The sequence below is a fragment of the Hydra viridissima genome, unplaced genomic scaffold, assembly GCF_058129835.1.
Source record: "Hydra viridissima isolate aposymbiotic clone 2 unplaced genomic scaffold, HvirCarnegie_v1 scaffold_10, whole genome shotgun sequence".
Taxonomy (NCBI): domain Eukaryota; kingdom Metazoa; phylum Cnidaria; class Hydrozoa; order Anthoathecata; family Hydridae; genus Hydra; species Hydra viridissima.
In genome coordinates, this window is record NW_028324309.1 from 17,396,866 (window position 1) to 17,415,663 (window position 18,798).

Here is an 18,798-nt window from a genome sequence, read left to right on the forward strand (position 1 = left end):
TAAAATAAGGAACATTTTTTTCAGTAAGTTCGCCTTCTATTTTTTCAATTCAGCGACCTTTCTGATTACATAATCACATTTTTACCTTCGCATAATAAGCTATCCAGCCGTGTTAATATAGAAGACCATGACTTTAGTTATTTTCGAGTTTATGTCTTATCCCGGTCATAACTTATTTAGACTTTTTTATATATTTGTCTTATTTCTAAACTTCATAATTATAGATTTTTTAGAAAAAAATTAAGATATCTTGAAAATATTTTAAACGACGCTTAAGTTTTATTCTTCTTAAGTCATTATTTTTATTATTTGCTGATATAGATTTGGTACAAAAGAAAACAAGATTTATTTAAACTGGAGCAAATTGTAACATCTCCATAGTTGCAATTAAATAAAATGAATTAGATTTGAAGATATTAATTCCATTTCACAAAAAGCAACTGAGCATTACTTTAGACAATACAAATGCACGTAGTCGAATTAAGCCGCGTGAAAATCAAATAAGCGTTGAATTTGTATTTTTTGTTGATAGTTAAGTTTGATCTCACTGATTTGTTCGCTAGATTACCTCAAATTATTGTTTGTCTTTTTAAAATCTCAATAAAGTTGGTTCGGTGCTCAAGGCAAAGATGAATATGACACTGTTTCGCCTCAAGTTTGAATCTACGTTGAAAAAAGCATATGAGCATATTTTAAGAACACCTCGTTTGTGATTTGTATTGTGATCTGAAGTACGACCGATCCGAACCAATAGGCTGATCTCAAGTAACCAAAAAATTGGTACCGGTCATTTTTGGCTTCAAGGAACCGTATATCGAGGTGATATTAATAAGTTCGCAAAAACGATTTTTTAACTATTCGAATTATGTACATGTTAACGGTAATGCTATTAAAAATATCGGCACTACAGATTTCACCCAACAAACATAAGACATTTTTGACCGTCTTATTCAGGTCTTTAAATGGTCCTGTCTCCGAATGACGACTTCAAGACGTCTTTATTACGTATTTATTTTTCAACTAAATCCAGCAAACAAAAAGAAGTTTTTAAAAAGACTTTTGCGCTAATTTACTTCTCTTCTCCCCTATTTTTATTTTTGATTATGATAGAGAATTTTATCCTGATTATGAATCGTATAAAAACATAGACCTGAAAACAAAAGGAAAGTTCTCTAATTTGATGTTAAAGTGTCAAAAAAGTATACCAAAAATTCTAAAATTCGCCATCTTTCTTTATAACACTTTAAAATTTCACTATAGTGAAATTAAATATATTTAATTACGCAGCCTGGTTTCTGTAGTTTGAAAGTAATTAAAATTGTCATGAAAATTCCGATGCAAAAAATTTGCAAAAAAAAAAAAGACTCTCTATAAGAAATGTTTCTGTATTTCTGTTTTAAAATTAAAATGGCGAAACGACCGACTATTATTGAGTTTGATAGCCTTAATTTACCGGAAATTGGTCGCAGCTTTAAAAACAATAATAACGAGTGTATCGGTTGGTGCAGGGAACTTGGTTTTCTTGCTATCAATAAGATCTCTCCTCGATGTAACATCCAGTGCAACGAACAAAATAGTTATAATGTCGATGGAAAGATTTGGAGATGCATGCAAAAACAATGCAAAAAGAAAATAAGTATTCGTGTTAGAAGTTTTTTTGAAAGATGTCATCTGAAACTTTGGCAAATTTGGTATTACCTATATTTGGACTCGTAGCGCTGGAAAAAGTCGTGGCCTCTCTGTAGAAGACATTCAAAAGGATTTAGAAATTGGTAGCAATAAAACTGTTGTTGATTGGAATCAATTTTGTAGAGACATTGCCGTTACTTATTTCCTTAACAACCGTGTGCAATTAGGAAGACCAGGTTCAATAGTGGAAATAGATGAATCACTTTTTTCAAGAAGGAAATACAACCGAGGTAGAATTGTAGAAGATTAATGGATTTTCGGTGCGTACGATATAGCGACTAAAAAAGGGTTACTCATTGCTGTAGCGCACCACAATGCTGCAACCTTACTACCCATCATTATGCAATGGATTCGTCCTGGAACTGAAATATGGAGCGATATGTGGGCAGCATACCGAGGTTTAGCAGCGCAAGGTTTTCAACATGGAACAGTAAACCATACTTTACATTTTGTTGATCACGCAACAAATGTTACAACAAACAGAGTTGAGGCAATTTGGCAAAGAAGCAAAGCCAAATTTAAAGCTATGTTTGGGCCCAGAAATTGAGAAACGATTCCTGATTTTTTTTCAGAATTTATGTGGGCGCAACGTTTTGAAGAACATTCTTACTTTCACTTTTAGAACCAAGTTGTAGATGAACATCCCGTTTGATTATTATTTTTGTATATAGTAACATTTGCCTATCTAAAATCATTAATATGTTTAAAAAAATATCTATATAATCTGAAAATAAGAAAAAAACTTATTGAAATTCGAAGTTTTTTCAAGAAAAAAAATACTAAAATAAGAAAAAATACGCAACAAATTTCTCCATAAAATGTTTTTTCGAAATAAAAACCGGGCTATAATTTTTTTTTTAATGATTAATTTCATGTTTACGACATTAATTATTAACTTGGGCACAATGTTATAAAAACTCTACAGCTGTAAACTACAGCCGAAACCATTTCGCCGTATTTAGAGCCGTAAGCCGGAATCCGGCTTACGGCTCTAGGAAAAAAATGGCTGTCAATAAAGTCTTATGTATTAAACTCACATTTTTCCGGTAAACTTAATTTTTTTTCCAGTAACTTATTTCCAGTAAAAAATAATATTTTTTCCGGTAGAATAACAACTTTTTTCCAGTAAAATGTTTGCGGTAAGAAATCAGTTTTTTACCAGTAAAAAGTTAATTTTTTAAAAGTTATTTTCCGGTATTCAAACTTCCAAGTAGAAAATTTTTGTTTTTCAGTAGAAAAAATTTTTTTGAAAAATACTTCAAGTGCTCAAGTGAAAAATACTTTAAGTGTAAATAGATTTTGGAATATAATTCCAAAAGAAACAATAATCTATTTTGAATTAAACGAATGTTTACATTAAACTTAGTTTTATTTATCTTGAAGATTGATATTTAAAATTCACTTAAACACATAAACTTCTTCTAAGCTAAACTTTACATAAACTTTATACTTTGTCCAATAGATTTAAATCAGGGTTACAGATAACCATCAGGAATTATTCACTGAATCAGCAAAGCTTTTCGAGCTTTTTTTGGACGACCTGGCTTTCTTTTTTGGTGCATTTGAATATTTTTGGCTTCAGGAGGTGGATTGTACAATTTCAAACGTATTGCTACTCCTACTGAATGCTTACAGGAGTAATTTTTGAAGAAATGAGGACAAGTACATTTTGCATCTTACCAACTGTCATCTTTCATCTGAACCACCCAAATTCCAAATTGGTTCTTAACAAATTCATCGAAAGTGGCATCATTTTGATTTTTGTAGATCAAAATGTCTTCTTTTTTAATTACATTTTGCTCCCCACTTGGTATGTAATAAAAATTTTCTGCTTCTTTATTTTCTGTAAGAATTTCTTTCTTGGATTTTACCCATTGGTATGCTGACGTCTTGGTAGCCAAACTGATTGTTGTTGTTTTTGAAAACAACTTCAGATTATTTTTGTAACCAAAAGACCAGTTTTCAATCATCTGCAAAGCAACAACTTTGAACTTGCTGATAGGAAATCGTTCATGAAAGGTGTGCTCATCTTTAATTACTCTATTACATGACTCAAGACAGTTGTTAGTGGTTGGGGTGAAATGCCTATAGCCCTCATACCAATTGGAGTTAGTGTTAACCCACTCTGTTTTGAAGTAAAGTAAAAACAAATGTTCTTGGTCATCCCACTTTTTAAAAAACAGATTGATGGCAATTAAGAAAGATTCTGGGCTTGATAACTTTTGTAATGTTTCAATATCTGTCAAAATTGATGTTCTGTTCTCTATTTTCACCATGGATTTAATTTTCTGTGAAACATTTCGGTACATGTGTGCCCAACACATCACAATTTTTTGTTCTTCACCAAAAACTAACTTAAAAGCATTTTGAATGGATTGAGCAGCATCAGAAACCAAAACCTCAGGAGTCATAACAACTTCAAAAATATTTTGGACACCTTTTCTCAATGCTTCAAATAAAAATGTAAAATCTGCAGTTTTTTCAGACATACAAACTCCTATGCCAAAATGATGAAAATGGCGGTCAGAATCAGATGTACCAACAACAAAAACTGGATAGCCTTGCCAAATGAGTTTGTAAGTAGCATCAGCATGGATGATCTTTGCATCTTTGGCAAGACTAAGCAAATGTTTGGTTGAAGCAAAGAATCTGAAAAGGAACTCTTCATCATATGTCACTGTATAGGACACAATAAATGCTGTATGTTCATCTTTTGGCACTGAAGAGTTTTCAATAAACCACTTTTCCAATTCACCTAGACTGATGTTAGTGACTCCAAACTTTTTCTTTCTCAATTTTGCAAGGATATTATTCAGTTGTGTTTGAGATGGTACACAAAAGTCATTTTTGGCCAAGTAGTCACGAATTTGTTTGGGTTTCATTTGCAAATCAAAAAGTCTGTTGATTTCTAACTGAACTTTTTCAGAAAGTTTACCTCCCCTTTTAGTCTCAATAGAATCATGTGTGTGTTGTGAAGTTGTTCTGTATAATAATACATTAGATGAGAAACTGTCATACAAAAGATAAATGCTTGCAGCACATTGAGTTCCTTTAACTTTCACAAGATTACATCGGTAGTAGTCTTTTTGACCTTCTTCAGTTTTGTTTCGAAAATCAAAACTCCAATTTTTTTCTTTGTTCAAAAATTCTTTGACTTCATTTAAATTTTCTAATTTGCAGTCAAGTTCCCATTGCTTGTAGGTTTTTTTTTTTTTTGGAGAACTAGGTAGTGAATCAGCTTCACTTTCTGATGAGTATTGAGGAATGGAATTCATAATGTATTATGATTAAAAGAAATCTGAATATTGCTCTAATAATTGAAAAAAATCTTACATGAAAGTAAAATGATCTAGCTAGCTGCTACTGCTACTGTTACTGCTACTGCTGTTACTACTACTACTACTACTACTACTACTACTACTACTACTACTACTACTACTACTACTACTACTACTACTACTACTACTACTACTACTACTACTACTACTACTACTACTACTACTACTACTACTACTACTACTACTACTACTACTACTACTACTACTACTACTACTACTACTACTACTACTACTACTACTGTTGCTGCTGCTGCTGCACTTGCTACTACTACTACTACTACTACTACTACTACTACTACTACTACTACTACTACTACTACTACTATTACTACAACTAGATTTATATATATATATATATATATATATATATATATATATATATATATATGAAATTTATTTTACTAGAACTAATATTAAATTACTGGAAAAAAAGTATTATCTACTGGAAATAAAATTAATTACTGGCGGTTTATTTACTTACCGGAGATTAATTATTTTCTACTGAAAATAATATTTTTTTACTGGAATTTGTAGAAAGTGAAACCGGGAAAAAAGCTATTTTTTACTGGTGATTTAAATTGTCGCGGAAAAAAATATACATGTTATAAAACTTTTTTTTTACACTGGAACATTTTCGGCCGAAGCAATGGAATTTTTGAGCCATAGAAATCTACAAATTTAAAAATAGAAACTAGAGAGCGGACAACCGCGATTTTCGATTATCGATTAATGACCAACCAAATTAAAAAATTAATGATTAATTCGATTAAAGTTGTGTGACCGTTTTAATCAGTTTCGAGTAAACTATTAATCATTTTAATCAAATTGTCTAACAATTAGTCATTTTATTCATTTTAAATCTAGTTAGATTTTTTAAATTTCTAATACTCCTTGTTCATAAAAAACTCGATAAAATATTTTTTTTTATTTTAAGAGAAATACATAAAATGAAAAACACAATGAAACACATTTTTGTTTTAACATTTATTGTACAAAAATCACGAACACATTAAAAGATGGCAAACAAAAAGTCTCTCAATTAGTTTAGCTATTTTTGTTGGTTTGTTTAAGAGGCAAGGCTTCAGATGATTTAGGAACTTTTCCTCTTTTTTGAAGGCTGTCAGCTACCTTAATTAAAAAAATCAAATCGATTAAAAATCAAATTTCATGAATATTAATCGTTTTAATCATTTAGACGCTCTATTGTCCCGCGATCGTTTATAGAAAACTCGCTCTAATTAACTTTTTAATCGTTTGGTTTTTTTTTTGATCATTAATCGAAATAATCGATATTAACGAATAAAATGATCACATAGGACGGTTGGCCAGTCTCTAATAGAAACCATTGGTTCTTTATGTAAACAAAAGAAAAGTTTAAAAAGCTAAAATAAAAAAGGAAGTAAAAGTTTGAGTTCAAATTGATCAAAATGGTGCAGATTACACTAGAACAGAAGGAAGACATTGCTGAGCTGATTAAGCTTAAGAAGGACCAAATTTTGTTGCCTTTTGACAAGGAAAAAGGCATTACCAAGAAGTCAAAAGCCCTAGCATGGAAGGATATCTACAACCAGTGCTTGACAAAGGGAATCCCTCTTAAAAGTGAAGATCATCTGCGAACTGTAAGTATATTTTTGTGAAGAAATTGATTTTACCTTACATTAATTTTCATTTGCCATTTTGTGGCACTGTAATCACAGCAAGTACTTAACAAGCACAATTGAATAGATTTTAACAGATTAGAAGCCATAAATATGTAAACATGCAGGTACTGGGCAATGAAATGAAACCAAATTCTTATAGCGCATTTTAGGTATTTTTAGCCATATTAGCCATACTATTTGCCCATTTGGCTTAGATCTCACTCTTTGTTTAACACTCCAAAGAGTAATGCATACTCTAAGGTTCAATTAAGGTACTGCATTAATGGTACTAATCTGATTATAGAGTGTCTGGGATGGAATGCGGCGAACTGCAATCAACAAGTTGACTGCTGCTAGGCAGACTGGAGCTTCTGCGTTGTCCCTAACTCCTGTTGATAATATGGTCCTTGACATCATTGGAAGAGATTCAGCAGTTGTCAAAGGACTAAACCAGCCCAATGACCTCCCAGTGATGCCAAGTGCAGAGAATGATCCATCTCAACTTCCTGACTTGGACACCAGTACATTGAGTATCACAGGTAAAAAAATATTTTATGGGCAATTAGTTGTTTTCTCAAAAGTAACTGAACAAAAGGAACTATTTGAAGATTTTTAAACAGTAGTGCATTCATTTGTAATATTAGTAAATGCCAATTATATGTTCATAGCAATGCAGACATGTTTTTGTCTTTAATATCAACAACTTTGTGTAAAACAAGAATTTATTCACAGAAGCTAAACCTAGGAAACTAAAATACCTTTCCTTTTTACAACTTTTAGATAGTGTTTTTCGTGCTCCTCTCTTGCCAGTTGGAAACCGAAATGTTAGGTCATCATCACCAGTGCCCAGTGTCTCAAGAGCTTTCTTTGATCCTCAGGAACAGCCTTTTGAAGTTAACAGGACAGCAGGTAAAAGAACTTTAAATAAATCCATGTGATTTAGTCTAAAATAGATCAAACCTTCCTCATGAGTATGAATTTTAATGCTTCCAAATCTGACATAAAATCTCAAAAGAATGTCTAACATTTCTATTGTGTAGAACAATTTGTTACATTCATGATTTGAAGACAAAAGGAGAAAGTCTATATTTTATTTTAATAAGTAAAAGATTACAGTTCATCAAACTATCACAGGATCGGTGCAACTCAAAACTTTCTTATTTTCAGTGGGTCAGGATGAAAACCAACCTCAACGGAAGAAACAAAAGTCAGCTGGAAGCACTCCTCTTTGGTTTGAGAATGGCTACAAAGAAGTCAAACTGAAGAAAGCACAATATGAGCTTGAAGAAGGACCTGCCAGGCTTAGACTGATGAGAGCTGAAGCTGAACTCTATGAGGCAAAGGTGGAGCTCATCAAGGCTCAAGTGAATGAGGCCAACATGAGGGCTGAAGAAGCTACAGCAAGAGCTGAATTTTTTCGAAGAGCCACCTTTTCCCTTTCTGGAGATGTTGTCCTTCATGTTCAAGACAGAGGCTCAGGAGAAACAGTGAGTTTTTTAGTACTAAAATGGTTTGCATGTTAGTACTAAAAACACTCACTGTTTCTCCTGAGTCGAAGCAAATGTAATTTAAATTTAAAACAATTACAGATCTTCCTTCTTCACAACAACAAATCATGATATATTTTAGTGTTCATAGTTTTCTTTGTTTTGTACTCAACTGATGACACACCAAAATCATTTTTTGTAAAAAAATACCATACTGCTACATGGTTTCTTGCAATGGCAAGGACCAGGGTCCTCACATGGACATGTGTTCAAGGTCTAGTGCCTCACATTGGCCCTTTTAAATTTAAGCAAACAGCTCTATCTGGACCTTCATCTTACTAACTATACTCATTCTTCTTTGTGTCATTTTTTTTTTAATTTTTCAGCGAACATTGTTCAAGCTTTGATTCCCTCTAAGTTCTTCAGTTCCAGTCAGCTTCATTTCAACTTTAGAAAGAGTCAAAGAAACTAATTCCTAAACGAAATGCAAATATGTATTGTTATAGAAGAGTGAAACCTGCAAGCCAAGACTCAAGAGTTACTTAATTTCTCCAAGCAACTTTATAAATTCTTTTTTTTTAATCTAGTGAAGATTCTCATAAAGTGATGCATTAAACTGAACTATTTCTGTCAATCTAATTTTGAAATTGAAAATTTGTCAAATTTGCTGTATGTTCTTATGAAAGTATGAAATAAAACATAAAATATTACATTGAATTATCCATTAAATAGAGCACAGGTTCACAATCAGTGATCTACCATCCAAAGATGGGCTGCAGAGAGATTTTTGTTGGGCCCTATGAGATCAATGATTTACAATTTCAAATGTAAAAGCTTTCAAGTATTGACTTCCTAGGGGATTCATAATTTACCAATGAGAATTAATTGTTAAATTCTACTCCTAAATCAGAAAATAAAATTGTAAAATTTCTTTGCTAAACTTTATGTTGCAATAACTTTTACATGAGTCAAGATAGCATAAATGCTATTTTATACTTTTTTTTCAGTCTTAAAAAGCTCTTTCTTCGATATTTTATGCATTTTTGCTCTAAAGTTACAAATAAAATTGCAAATTCGAATTTTATTTTATTTTTACATAAAATGGTACAACTTTTTGGATGTATCAGCTTTAAAGTGCTGATATTTTATTTTTAAAAATTTGTTTATAAATAGAACTGTCCAACTTATTGGTACAAAAATGTTTTCTTGTCTTTGAGCAAAAATAACCCAAACTTCCAGATAATAAATGCAGATTTTCCCAAAATTTTTATACATAAAATTTAATTTTTGTCTAATAACAAATCCCCTAAGCTGTCAAAAACACTATTTCATTGTTGTTTCAATAATAATTTTGGATTTCTTGACTTCTTCCGAAGCATCTAACTTACGAAATGCCTTAGCCACCCATGTACTCCCATTTTGCCCTTCCAGATCAAGGGGAATTGAAGTTGAAGGGCAAAATTGCAGTTGCCAGGGCCCAGAGGGCCCAAATCGATCATTTTCTTACACAGTTGGCTGCACAAAAGACATGTATAGAGCTGGCGATATCTGTAAGAATGCTAGTAAACCCATGAATGACCGAGTTAGCCTTTTCCCACTTCTCACTGGTGGCAATCCATCTCTTTTGCTTCAAATTTCTGATAACCTTGCCGACCTCATTTCCCTCCATCTTCAAAAAGCTGTCCCATTTTGCTTTGATAAAATGACTGCTGTAAAACCTAACACCTGTCGTCTAGGGTGTGAAGCCCAAAATGTTTTCTCTGGCATGACTTTGGCTAGTGATTACACTGCACATGTGCATAAGGATAGACATGATGTTCATTATGGCTGTGTTGCCCTTGTAACTTTTCTAAAAGATCCTCTTACCACTCCCCAACTTCATGTACTACCCCAATACAGACTTAAGGGGTCTCATCATCAAGGAGTAGGGTTTTACTTGCCACATGGGAGCCTCCTAATTGAAAATTCAGGCCTAGAATACCACTCAAGTACACCTGTATTGTCCCCTAATGGTTTGGACCCCCAGAGACTTGCCCTCATTTTCTTCCTCCATAAATTCTTGCAAAATAACAATCATGGTAGAGAAATTTACCTAGCAAGGTTGAGTAAACGTAAGAGAAAAGCAAAGAAAAAAGTTAAAAGGTTGAAGAAATGACTAATTGACCTTTGCCATTTTCAAAGTTAACCTCAGTCATTAAAATATGTCAGTTTTTTTGGATATTTTAGATGTTTTTCAAAACTAAAACTTTGTGAATTTTCAAATTATCTAAACTAATTCTGTCTTTCCATCAAAGAAAAGTTTTTGAAATAAAAAGTCATATTTTTTAAAAGCAATGTCTCCTTTATTTTAAAATGTGCAAAATACATTGAAAATTTTCTCCAATTTAGTACAAAAATGGATTTTTAAGTACCTTAACAAAAACTATTTTACATTATCATTTTGCTTTGCATGTTTACAAAATTTTGAATTTATATTAAAATCCTTTGTCTTCTGCTTAGTCTTAATTTTTTACAATTGGTATTAATCTATATATAAATGCTTTCAATAACTTCCGAATCAATTTGCTTATGAGAAAAAAGGGTGTCAAATAAATAAATAAACAAATATTTCAAAACCTATTGTCAGTCTTCTGCTTTCTGTACTATCCAAATATAGACTTGGTAGTTCTAAGTGTCATTTTGTAGGTTTTAACATAGCAGCTTCTTTACTTAAAACTCTGCCTATATCATTTTAGCAATGCAGTATTGGCATCAAATAGGAAAAATTTTACATGCACCACAAAGTCTAACATATCCTTTAGCATCATTAAAATGGGCGAAACAGAAACATCTTCTATTCATTAAAGAAGGTCAAAAGTTGCTCTCTTTTTCTAATACCAAGAATAGTTTTTTTGTCGGTGTATGTTTGGCTTTCATTCTCTTCTCTCAAGGTACCATCCAATGTTTGCTCTGCTGGAGGAATAACTGGGTGATTTCGCTTACGTTTCCGGTGCTTCCTGGGTCGACGTGACGATTGCTGTTGAGGAGACAGGTCATCATCAAATTCACAAGAGTCACCAAACTGAATGGCTAAGTTGTGTAGAATAAAGGCTGCTATAATGAACTTTGGCACATCCTCCATGTTGTGCAATCGAAATCCATTACCCAGAGAGTAAAACCTTTTCTTCACAACACCAAAGGCTCTCTCTATCACATTCCTGGTGACACTGTGTGAATCATTGTACTTTTCTTTCGCACCATCTGGAATTCCTGGGAAGGGGGTCATTAGCCATTCACGCAGTGGGTAGGCTGAATCTCCCAGGAGTACAGCACCTTTGAAGGGCCGTTGATCAAGAATGTCAAATGATCTCCAGAGAGAACTTTCACGGATAACTCTTGAATCATGACATCTGCCTGGGTGATTAGCATCGACATAATAGAAAGACAAATCTGGCCCACAGACTGCAAGTACATTAATGGAGTGTTCCCTGTAGCGATTCAGAAATGAGGCTTCATCAGCTCTGGGTGGTTCAACATTGATGTGGGTGCCATCCAGGGCACCAGCACAAAGAGGAAACTGGTTGAACTGGTAAAATTTCTCTGCTAGGTCACTGCAAACTTCAGGCCAACAAATGATTTCATTCTTCAGGGAGATGACAGCATCAGCAACTCGATGGACTGTAGCATGAATGGTCTTGGTATCAACACCTCGAGCATCTCTTAACAAATGGTAAAAGGCATCAGTGCCCAGGAATTGACAAAAAAGCAAAATCTGGAAAAAGAGTATCCCATTAAAATGTGGTTCTTAACAAATAGTTTTGTTTTGATGATAAAACTTTGCAAGAGAATTTTACAATTAAAATACAGAATCCAACTTATGCAATTTTTGGTTCATATGGAGCACTTTGTAAAAATATTTAATTTCTCTGCTTAATCAAACATTGTTGTTATCTAAAAGACTTTGTTGTTTTTGATTACCTGTTGCCTTGAACTCAGTGGATGATTTCTGTTTGTAGGATGCTTAAGTTGATCTTCAATTTTATCTTCCAAATAGTCGACAGCTGCTCTTGGGATCCGATTTTGTTGTCTATACACCACATCAGAGACTTCTTCAGTGAACCTTCGATCTTTGAACTAAATATTGTTTTTTTTTAATAAAAATATCCTTAAAATTATACAATGAGATACAGAGCCCACCAACTATTTTCAATCAAATTAACCTTACTTACTATACATAATCTACGTAACCTAAGGTACCTTGCCTTGTGCTGTCTTTGGTGAACTATAGAGTAAAATACTAATCCTAACCCAAAATAGTCCCTCAAGATCTAACTGGAAAGATCATCGAAACCATATGTCCTACTGTTTTAAAGTTTGTCTGAGTCTGCAAAGTCTGAATTTTGTTCTGCTTGAAACTACTAATCCCCAGGATATTATTTGGTTTAGTATATTAGGGTAGCTTAGTTTTTACCTGAATCTTTTAATAATGTTAAATAGGTGGTTTTATCAATGGTGCATGCAAGGCTAGATTACTTTTGCATTTAAATAAATATTTTACAAAAACAAAAATCTTTCAAACTTGTAGTTATCTTACCACTCTGGGCTTTCTCTTTTTTCCAAAATGAGTTGACAGGAAGTAGAGCTCCATATCTGAGCTGGAGCAATCAAGATCCAAGTCCATAATAGCTCGATACAAGATGTATTTTATAATTTTAAAAAAAGCTCTGTCTGTTCCAAAAAAACTTTGAAAATGTTTGCTTTCTAATTTTCATCCAAAGGATTAACTGGTTTAGCCAACTTGCTTTTGAAATACGACTGTAAGTCAAAAATTCAGATGGTCCTACAGCCGGAGTTTCTACAGCTGTAATTCCTACAGCTGTAGAGGTTTTACAGCCGAAAAAGTTTTATAACACTGAATTTCGATTCCGGCTGTAAATTTTCTACAGACGTAGGCATTTACAGCCGTAAAAAGTTTTTTAACATTGTGCCTTAGTGGTGTTTCAAAAAAGATGGTGAATATTAGCGCTTTCAATATATATTTTTGACACTTCAACATCAAATTAGAGAACTTGCCTTTGGTTTTCAGGTCTATGTTTTTACACGATTCTTAATCAGGATAAAATTCTCTATTATAATCAAAAATTAAAATAGAAGGGTAGGGATGTAAATCAGCGCCAAGACTTTCGGCCTGAATAAGTTTCGTCTCTTTTAAAGATATGAAACTTTTTATATAAAATTTTATCTCGACCAATATAAAGTCTCTAAATCATTATTCTGGCAAAATGTTTTATATAGGTATTATTATGGGGCGCTACTACACTTTCTCCCCCCCCCCCCCCTAATTTTATGATTGATTCTGATAGAGAATTTTATGCTGATTAAGAATCGTATAAAAACATAGGTCTCAAAATCAATGGAAAGTGCTGTAATCTGAAGTTGAAAGTACAAAAATATACCATAAGTTGTTAATATTCGGCATCTTGAATTCACTAACTTCACGGTGGATTTTGTTTTCAATTGCAAACATTGCTAGCCTGGTTTCTATCATGAAAAAAATGATTTTTGGTTTATTATTGATGCGATAGTTTTTTCGAGGGTCATCGGACCGACAAACGAACTATAAAACATGTTATTCTTGTGAAACATGTCATTCTTTTTTGTAAATTTTAATTTAAAACAAAATTTTTGACTTTTTTTTAAACATAATCTTTATTATGGAAACTGAAAATCGTATGAAGCATCGTCGCTTGAATAAAAGTATGTTGAATTTTATTATGACATTTGAAGATGAAGATATTAATATTAGTACATCCAATTTGAATCCTGAATTTAATGTTTCTTAGGCTGAGCCTGAAAATCCTTGTAAACCCCTAAATAATGTTTTTAAAGAATGCGGAGAATGCAATAAGTATTTGAGTTGTAATTATGAGAATTTCGAATGATATGATGCACCACCATTATTGACAACAGAAACATTATCAGAAGATTTAGCAATCTGGTCTTCAAAAAGCAAAATTTCTCAAAGTGAATTAAACGAGCTTTTGAATATTCTTACAATATTCAAAATTACCGAAAGATGCAAAAATTCAGAGTTACCAAAAGATGCAAGAACCCTTTTAAAACCCTCTTAAATTGTTACAGTAGATAGGAAGTGGAACTTATGCGTATTTTACTATTGTCGATGGCATAAATTATTTTTTGAATGTAAAAAATGAATCTCAATGTACTGAGTTATCGATCACTATTAATATTGATGGGCTGCCTCTTTTCAAATGTTTAAATCTTCAATTATACTCAATACTTGGTCTAATAGAGAACTATATTTTCATCATTGCACTTTTCTGTGGAGATGGTAAACCAAACTGTTTAGATGATTTTTTCAAAAAATCTTTATTGTTAAATAATGAAGGTTTATATAATAATGATAAAAAAATTGATGTTGCACTTAAAGCATTCATATGTGATGCACCTTCTCGTTCTTTTCTTAAGTGTATACAAGGTCATACAGGATATTACTCCTGTGAACAATGGCAAGTTAAAGGAATTTATGAGGAATATAGAGTGGTTTTTATTGATAATAACCTATTAACTCCAAAATATTAGGTTGTTATCAATAAAAACCACTCTTAGAAGTTTAATTCTTTTTTGTACACTGATCATCAGAAATCTCTTACTCCTTTAGCTCAACTTAAAATATCTTGTGTTTCTGATTTTATTTTGGACTATATGCTCATGGTTTGTCTTGGTGTAGTAAGATGTATACTTACTTTTTAAAAGTCAAGTCCAAAAAAATTGTAGACTTTCAAATGCCCAAATAAAAAAAATATCTGATAATTTGTTTAGCTTATGTGATATGATCCCATCTGAATTTGCTCATCAACCAAGTTCTGTTTTAGAGTTAGATCAGTGGAAAGCAACAGAGTTCAGACAATTTATTTTATACACTGGTCCCTTACTTTTAAAGGGTGTTGTTAGCAAAGATTAATCATTTTCTAACATTGCATGTTGCAATGGTGATTCTCTTAAATGAAGACAGTCAATTTAGGAAGCATCTTGCATTTGCTAGAGAACTAACTAATTATTTTGTTATCAATTCAAAACATTTATATACAAATTCATTCCGTGTTTATAATTTCACTCTTTACTTCATAATTGTGATGTTAAATTTGATTGTTCACTAAATAACATATCTTGTTTTCCCTTTGAAAATTATATGCAGACATTAAAGAAAGCAGTAAAAATTCCAAAGAGTCCTGTTGTTCAAATAGCCAAGCAATATCAAAGTATACAATCTTTATTAAATACAAAATTTCGAAGAATAAAATTTTTTATTGAAACTGAATAATTTATGATTTTACATAGGAGAAAATCAATTTTGTTTTATTGATGAGAAATTATCATCTTGATTTTTTAAATGTAGGATATTTAGATATCATTTACAAAATGATTTATATACACAACCTATTCAGTCTAAAACCTTTCAAATTTTCTTTATACCAAATATTGATGAAATTAGAGTAAAAGTGGTTGAATTAAAAATAGAAAGTCTTTGCTGAAAGGTTATTGTTCTACCTTGGAAGGAAGATCTTGCATGCTTTCCTTTGTTGCATCAAATAGAACATTAATTGAAAGGTTTTTAAATAGATCTTTTGATGAAATATTTTACATTTATTCTATTTTATTAATTTCCATCTTGTATCCAAAGTTTAATTTATACATATAAGTTAAAAATGAAAATAGTTATTTTTGTATAATTATTTTGCCAAACTTTTATTTAGGTTAAACAGCTCAGTTTCTTTAGGCGCAGAGGATTTTAAATAACTGACGAGATTAGTCATGAATTGTTTTTTTTATTACATTTTGTATATCATTTTTCGTATTTGTTTGTGGTAAATATATTTTTTATGTCTAGTAATTATGGAAATCATTATCTGTAAGTTGTTTAATATTTTTCATAAATTTTATTATTTATTCAATATGTTTTATAGATTATTAAAAAATAACCTGGTGACAGTTCAACTTAAAAGGTTCTGGTGGAAAGATTGGTTTATTATCAGCTAAACTATAACTTAATAGAAGGTAATCTAAAATAAGTTTAAATTATTCAACTTTTAATTTAGTTAAAAATCTATGTTAAGTTAATTTTATTTCCAATATATTTGACAAATATATTTTATATTATGCTTTATTTGATTTTTAGAAGTTGTAAAAAGAAGATATGAAAAGGTTTCAAATGCTGAAATTAAACAGCAAATCGACGGTATTGTAAAAATGCTCCTTCACGGAAAAAAACAAAATAAAAAAAATATTATTTTTTATTGTTATATATTGTACATATTATAATGTTGTATAAATTGTTAAATAAAAAGATACTTGGTAACAATCCAACTAACTGTATTATAAGCACCTTTTTAAATTATTTGCGTTTTTTTTTATATAATTTTCTTTTTCTTTAATGTTTCTAAAAAGCACAGTAAGAATTTGAACTTGCTTAATGGTGCTTTTAATGTTGTCAATATCAATTATAATCGGTAGTAGCAACTTAAATTTACCATTACTTAATACTATATAGTTTTCTTAAGTTATAATTAAATCTTAAGGCCGTCTTGAGTACGACGTCTTTAAGCAGTTTTGTGTAAAACGTCTTTTCAATGGACGAAGGTGACCATTTTAGGTGTTAAGTCGCTATTTTTTATATTGATGACAACTGAAAGCCGTCTTTAAGACGACTAAAAGACGCCTTTTTGTTTGCTGGGCATTTTGTTTTAATTCAACACATTGCAGCCGTACATAATTGGAAATAATGTTTATAGCATAAATGCATGTGATATAGATTTAAATAAGAGACCGGACTCATTTAAGTGAACGGTTTAAGTGGCCGATTAAATTAAAACCTAAATGATTAATTTGACTTGAACAATGTCATTAAACTATTTCCTGTCAATTAAAACGAATAACAATTTTAATAATTTTGTTTAAGAAGATCTTTTAAAGACGTTTTTGTTTAAAAAGGTCGTTTTTTTTTTTTAAGAAAGTCGTTTCTTGAGCCAAAAAACATAACCGTTTTTATCTTAAAAAAAAAAACAATTTCCAATTACAATAAATTATTTTCATTAAAAAAAAAAATTATCAAGCATGTTTGAATGTTTTTTGATGGCTGTCAAGTGGTTTGATTAATGCTATTAAGCTGTAGTGGTGAATTCACAGATTTTTTTTATTCATTCTTAGGAAGTCAAATTGAAGTTGAATAAGGACTGGGTTCTGAATCAATGATTCCATCTTAACTCTCTGTGGGAACATATATTAAAATAGTATTTATATACTATTTTCCTTTAACCACACTGCTGACTGTTGTAGTTTTTATTAATAAAAATCATTTCCTCAGTTAATTTGGTTTTAAATTATAAAGATGTTTTGCTATAGAAAAAACCCTTTAAGAAGAGGCTGAAGTTGGGGTCATGACAAAAGCTCCTCCAGCTATTTTCGCAAGCAGTAGAATTGTATTTTCTTTATTTCTCCACCATTCCAAAACATTTGTATTTTTACCCACTTTTGGCACGCTCATTAAACTCTTCTCTAAGTGACTCATTTCAAGAAAAGGTTGACTTTCATGAGCCTTTAAAGTGTCATTTAGCAATTCAGCCATTATTTCTTCACAAGAATCACCAATTGAAGGTTTTTCAATTACTTGTGTTTAATAGTAAACAGTTTTGCAACTTCTGAATTCTTGATTTAATTCATGTTCTTCTATCAGCTTTTTAACAAGGTTCTTCTTTGGTAATTTTAGGTAACATTGCTCCTCTTCATATAGGATTAATAAGTGACCTAAAACAATAGCAGCAGCAGCAACCTGTGTCTTTTTCTGGAAACTTTTCAGTAAGAAGACTTCATAAGAAAGTTATTGTACGCACTTGAGCCAAGTGTTAAGAGCACTTTTTCGAAGATCTTTTCATCTTGGTCTAAAGTGTTCTGTATTAACAACGTAATACAGGACACTTTTGACCAAGATGAAAAGCATGATGAAGTAATGCGTGACCGAGTGTTTGCCACCTAAAACAGATTAGTTAAAGAATGGAAGTTGATTGGGTTAGTTCTCAATCGCAGCAATCAGGGCGGAAGTCAAAGCATTAGTGCTTAAAACATGAAATCTCCCATCTAGAGAGGGTGTAAAAGTTACCAAACTCTCGTTCCTCAGAGCGAAAATTTGGTGCAACCATGTCGGAGAAATCATCAAAAAAAGCTTCCAGTTCTGTCTAAACTGGCCCGGAAATGGTTATGCGTAACTGTAGCATCAACATCTTATGTGATGTAACAACAGATTGGAGATTATGTTTTCTGCATACCTGAACGCGTGGACATGCTGTTGAATTGCCAGTAAAATTATGCCGAGAGTAGTCGAAAGATCAATAAACGGAACGTAAGATTTTTTACTTTTTTGTAAATTTTGTTAGTTAATTCAAGAAAAAAGTAAATTTTTGTTTTGGAATACAGGTCTTCTCATAAAAAGAAAAGCTCTCTTAAAGAAATCAGAAATATCCACTTCAGGATTAGACAAAGAAATATAAGATAACGATAAAATTTCTGTTCTTTTAATGCCAAAGGGACGACATCATAGTTATAACCCACAGAATTTCTTCAAACACAATTCAATTGTGAATTTCATCC

At 31.6% G+C, this 18,798-nt stretch overlaps 1 protein-coding gene and 1 long non-coding RNA gene across 3 annotated transcripts; both read left to right on the plus strand.

Moving 5' to 3' along the window:
* Window positions 1–461: 461 nt before the first annotated feature.
* LOC145187778 (uncharacterized) lies at window positions 462–16,534 on the plus strand. 2 transcript variants are annotated; one of them, XR_016456295.1, is made up of 3 exons: window positions 462–819; window positions 15,912–16,212; window positions 16,334–16,534. It is a non-coding gene; the product is annotated as an uncharacterized LOC145187778 (long non-coding RNA). The 2 variants fall into 2 exon arrangements; XR_016456294.1 differs by lacking the exon at window positions 462–819 and adding an exon at window positions 13,253–15,765.
* LOC149883420 (uncharacterized) lies at window positions 6,237–8,190 on the plus strand. Its single transcript, XM_090099978.1, has 4 exons — window positions 6,237–6,646; window positions 6,972–7,206; window positions 7,448–7,576; window positions 7,835–8,190. The coding sequence occupies exons 1-4, from the start codon at window positions 6,455–6,457 to the stop codon at window positions 8,188–8,190; spliced, it is 912 nt and encodes a 303-aa protein (XP_089956104.1). The 5' UTR covers window positions 6,237–6,454.
* Window positions 16,535–18,798: the final 2,264 nt, after the last annotated feature.

Coding starts and splice junctions, on each gene's coding strand:
- LOC149883420 (XM_090099978.1), top strand. CDS start 6,455: ATGGTGCAGATTACACTAGAACAGAAGGAAGACATTGCTGAGCTGATT. Junction 7,207..7,447: donor CAGTACATTGAGTATCACAG/GTAAAAAAATAT, acceptor TACAACTTTTAG/ATAGTGTTTTTCGTGCTCCT. Junction 7,577..7,834: donor TGAAGTTAACAGGACAGCAG/GTAAAAGAACTT, acceptor TCTTATTTTCAG/TGGGTCAGGATGAAAACCAA.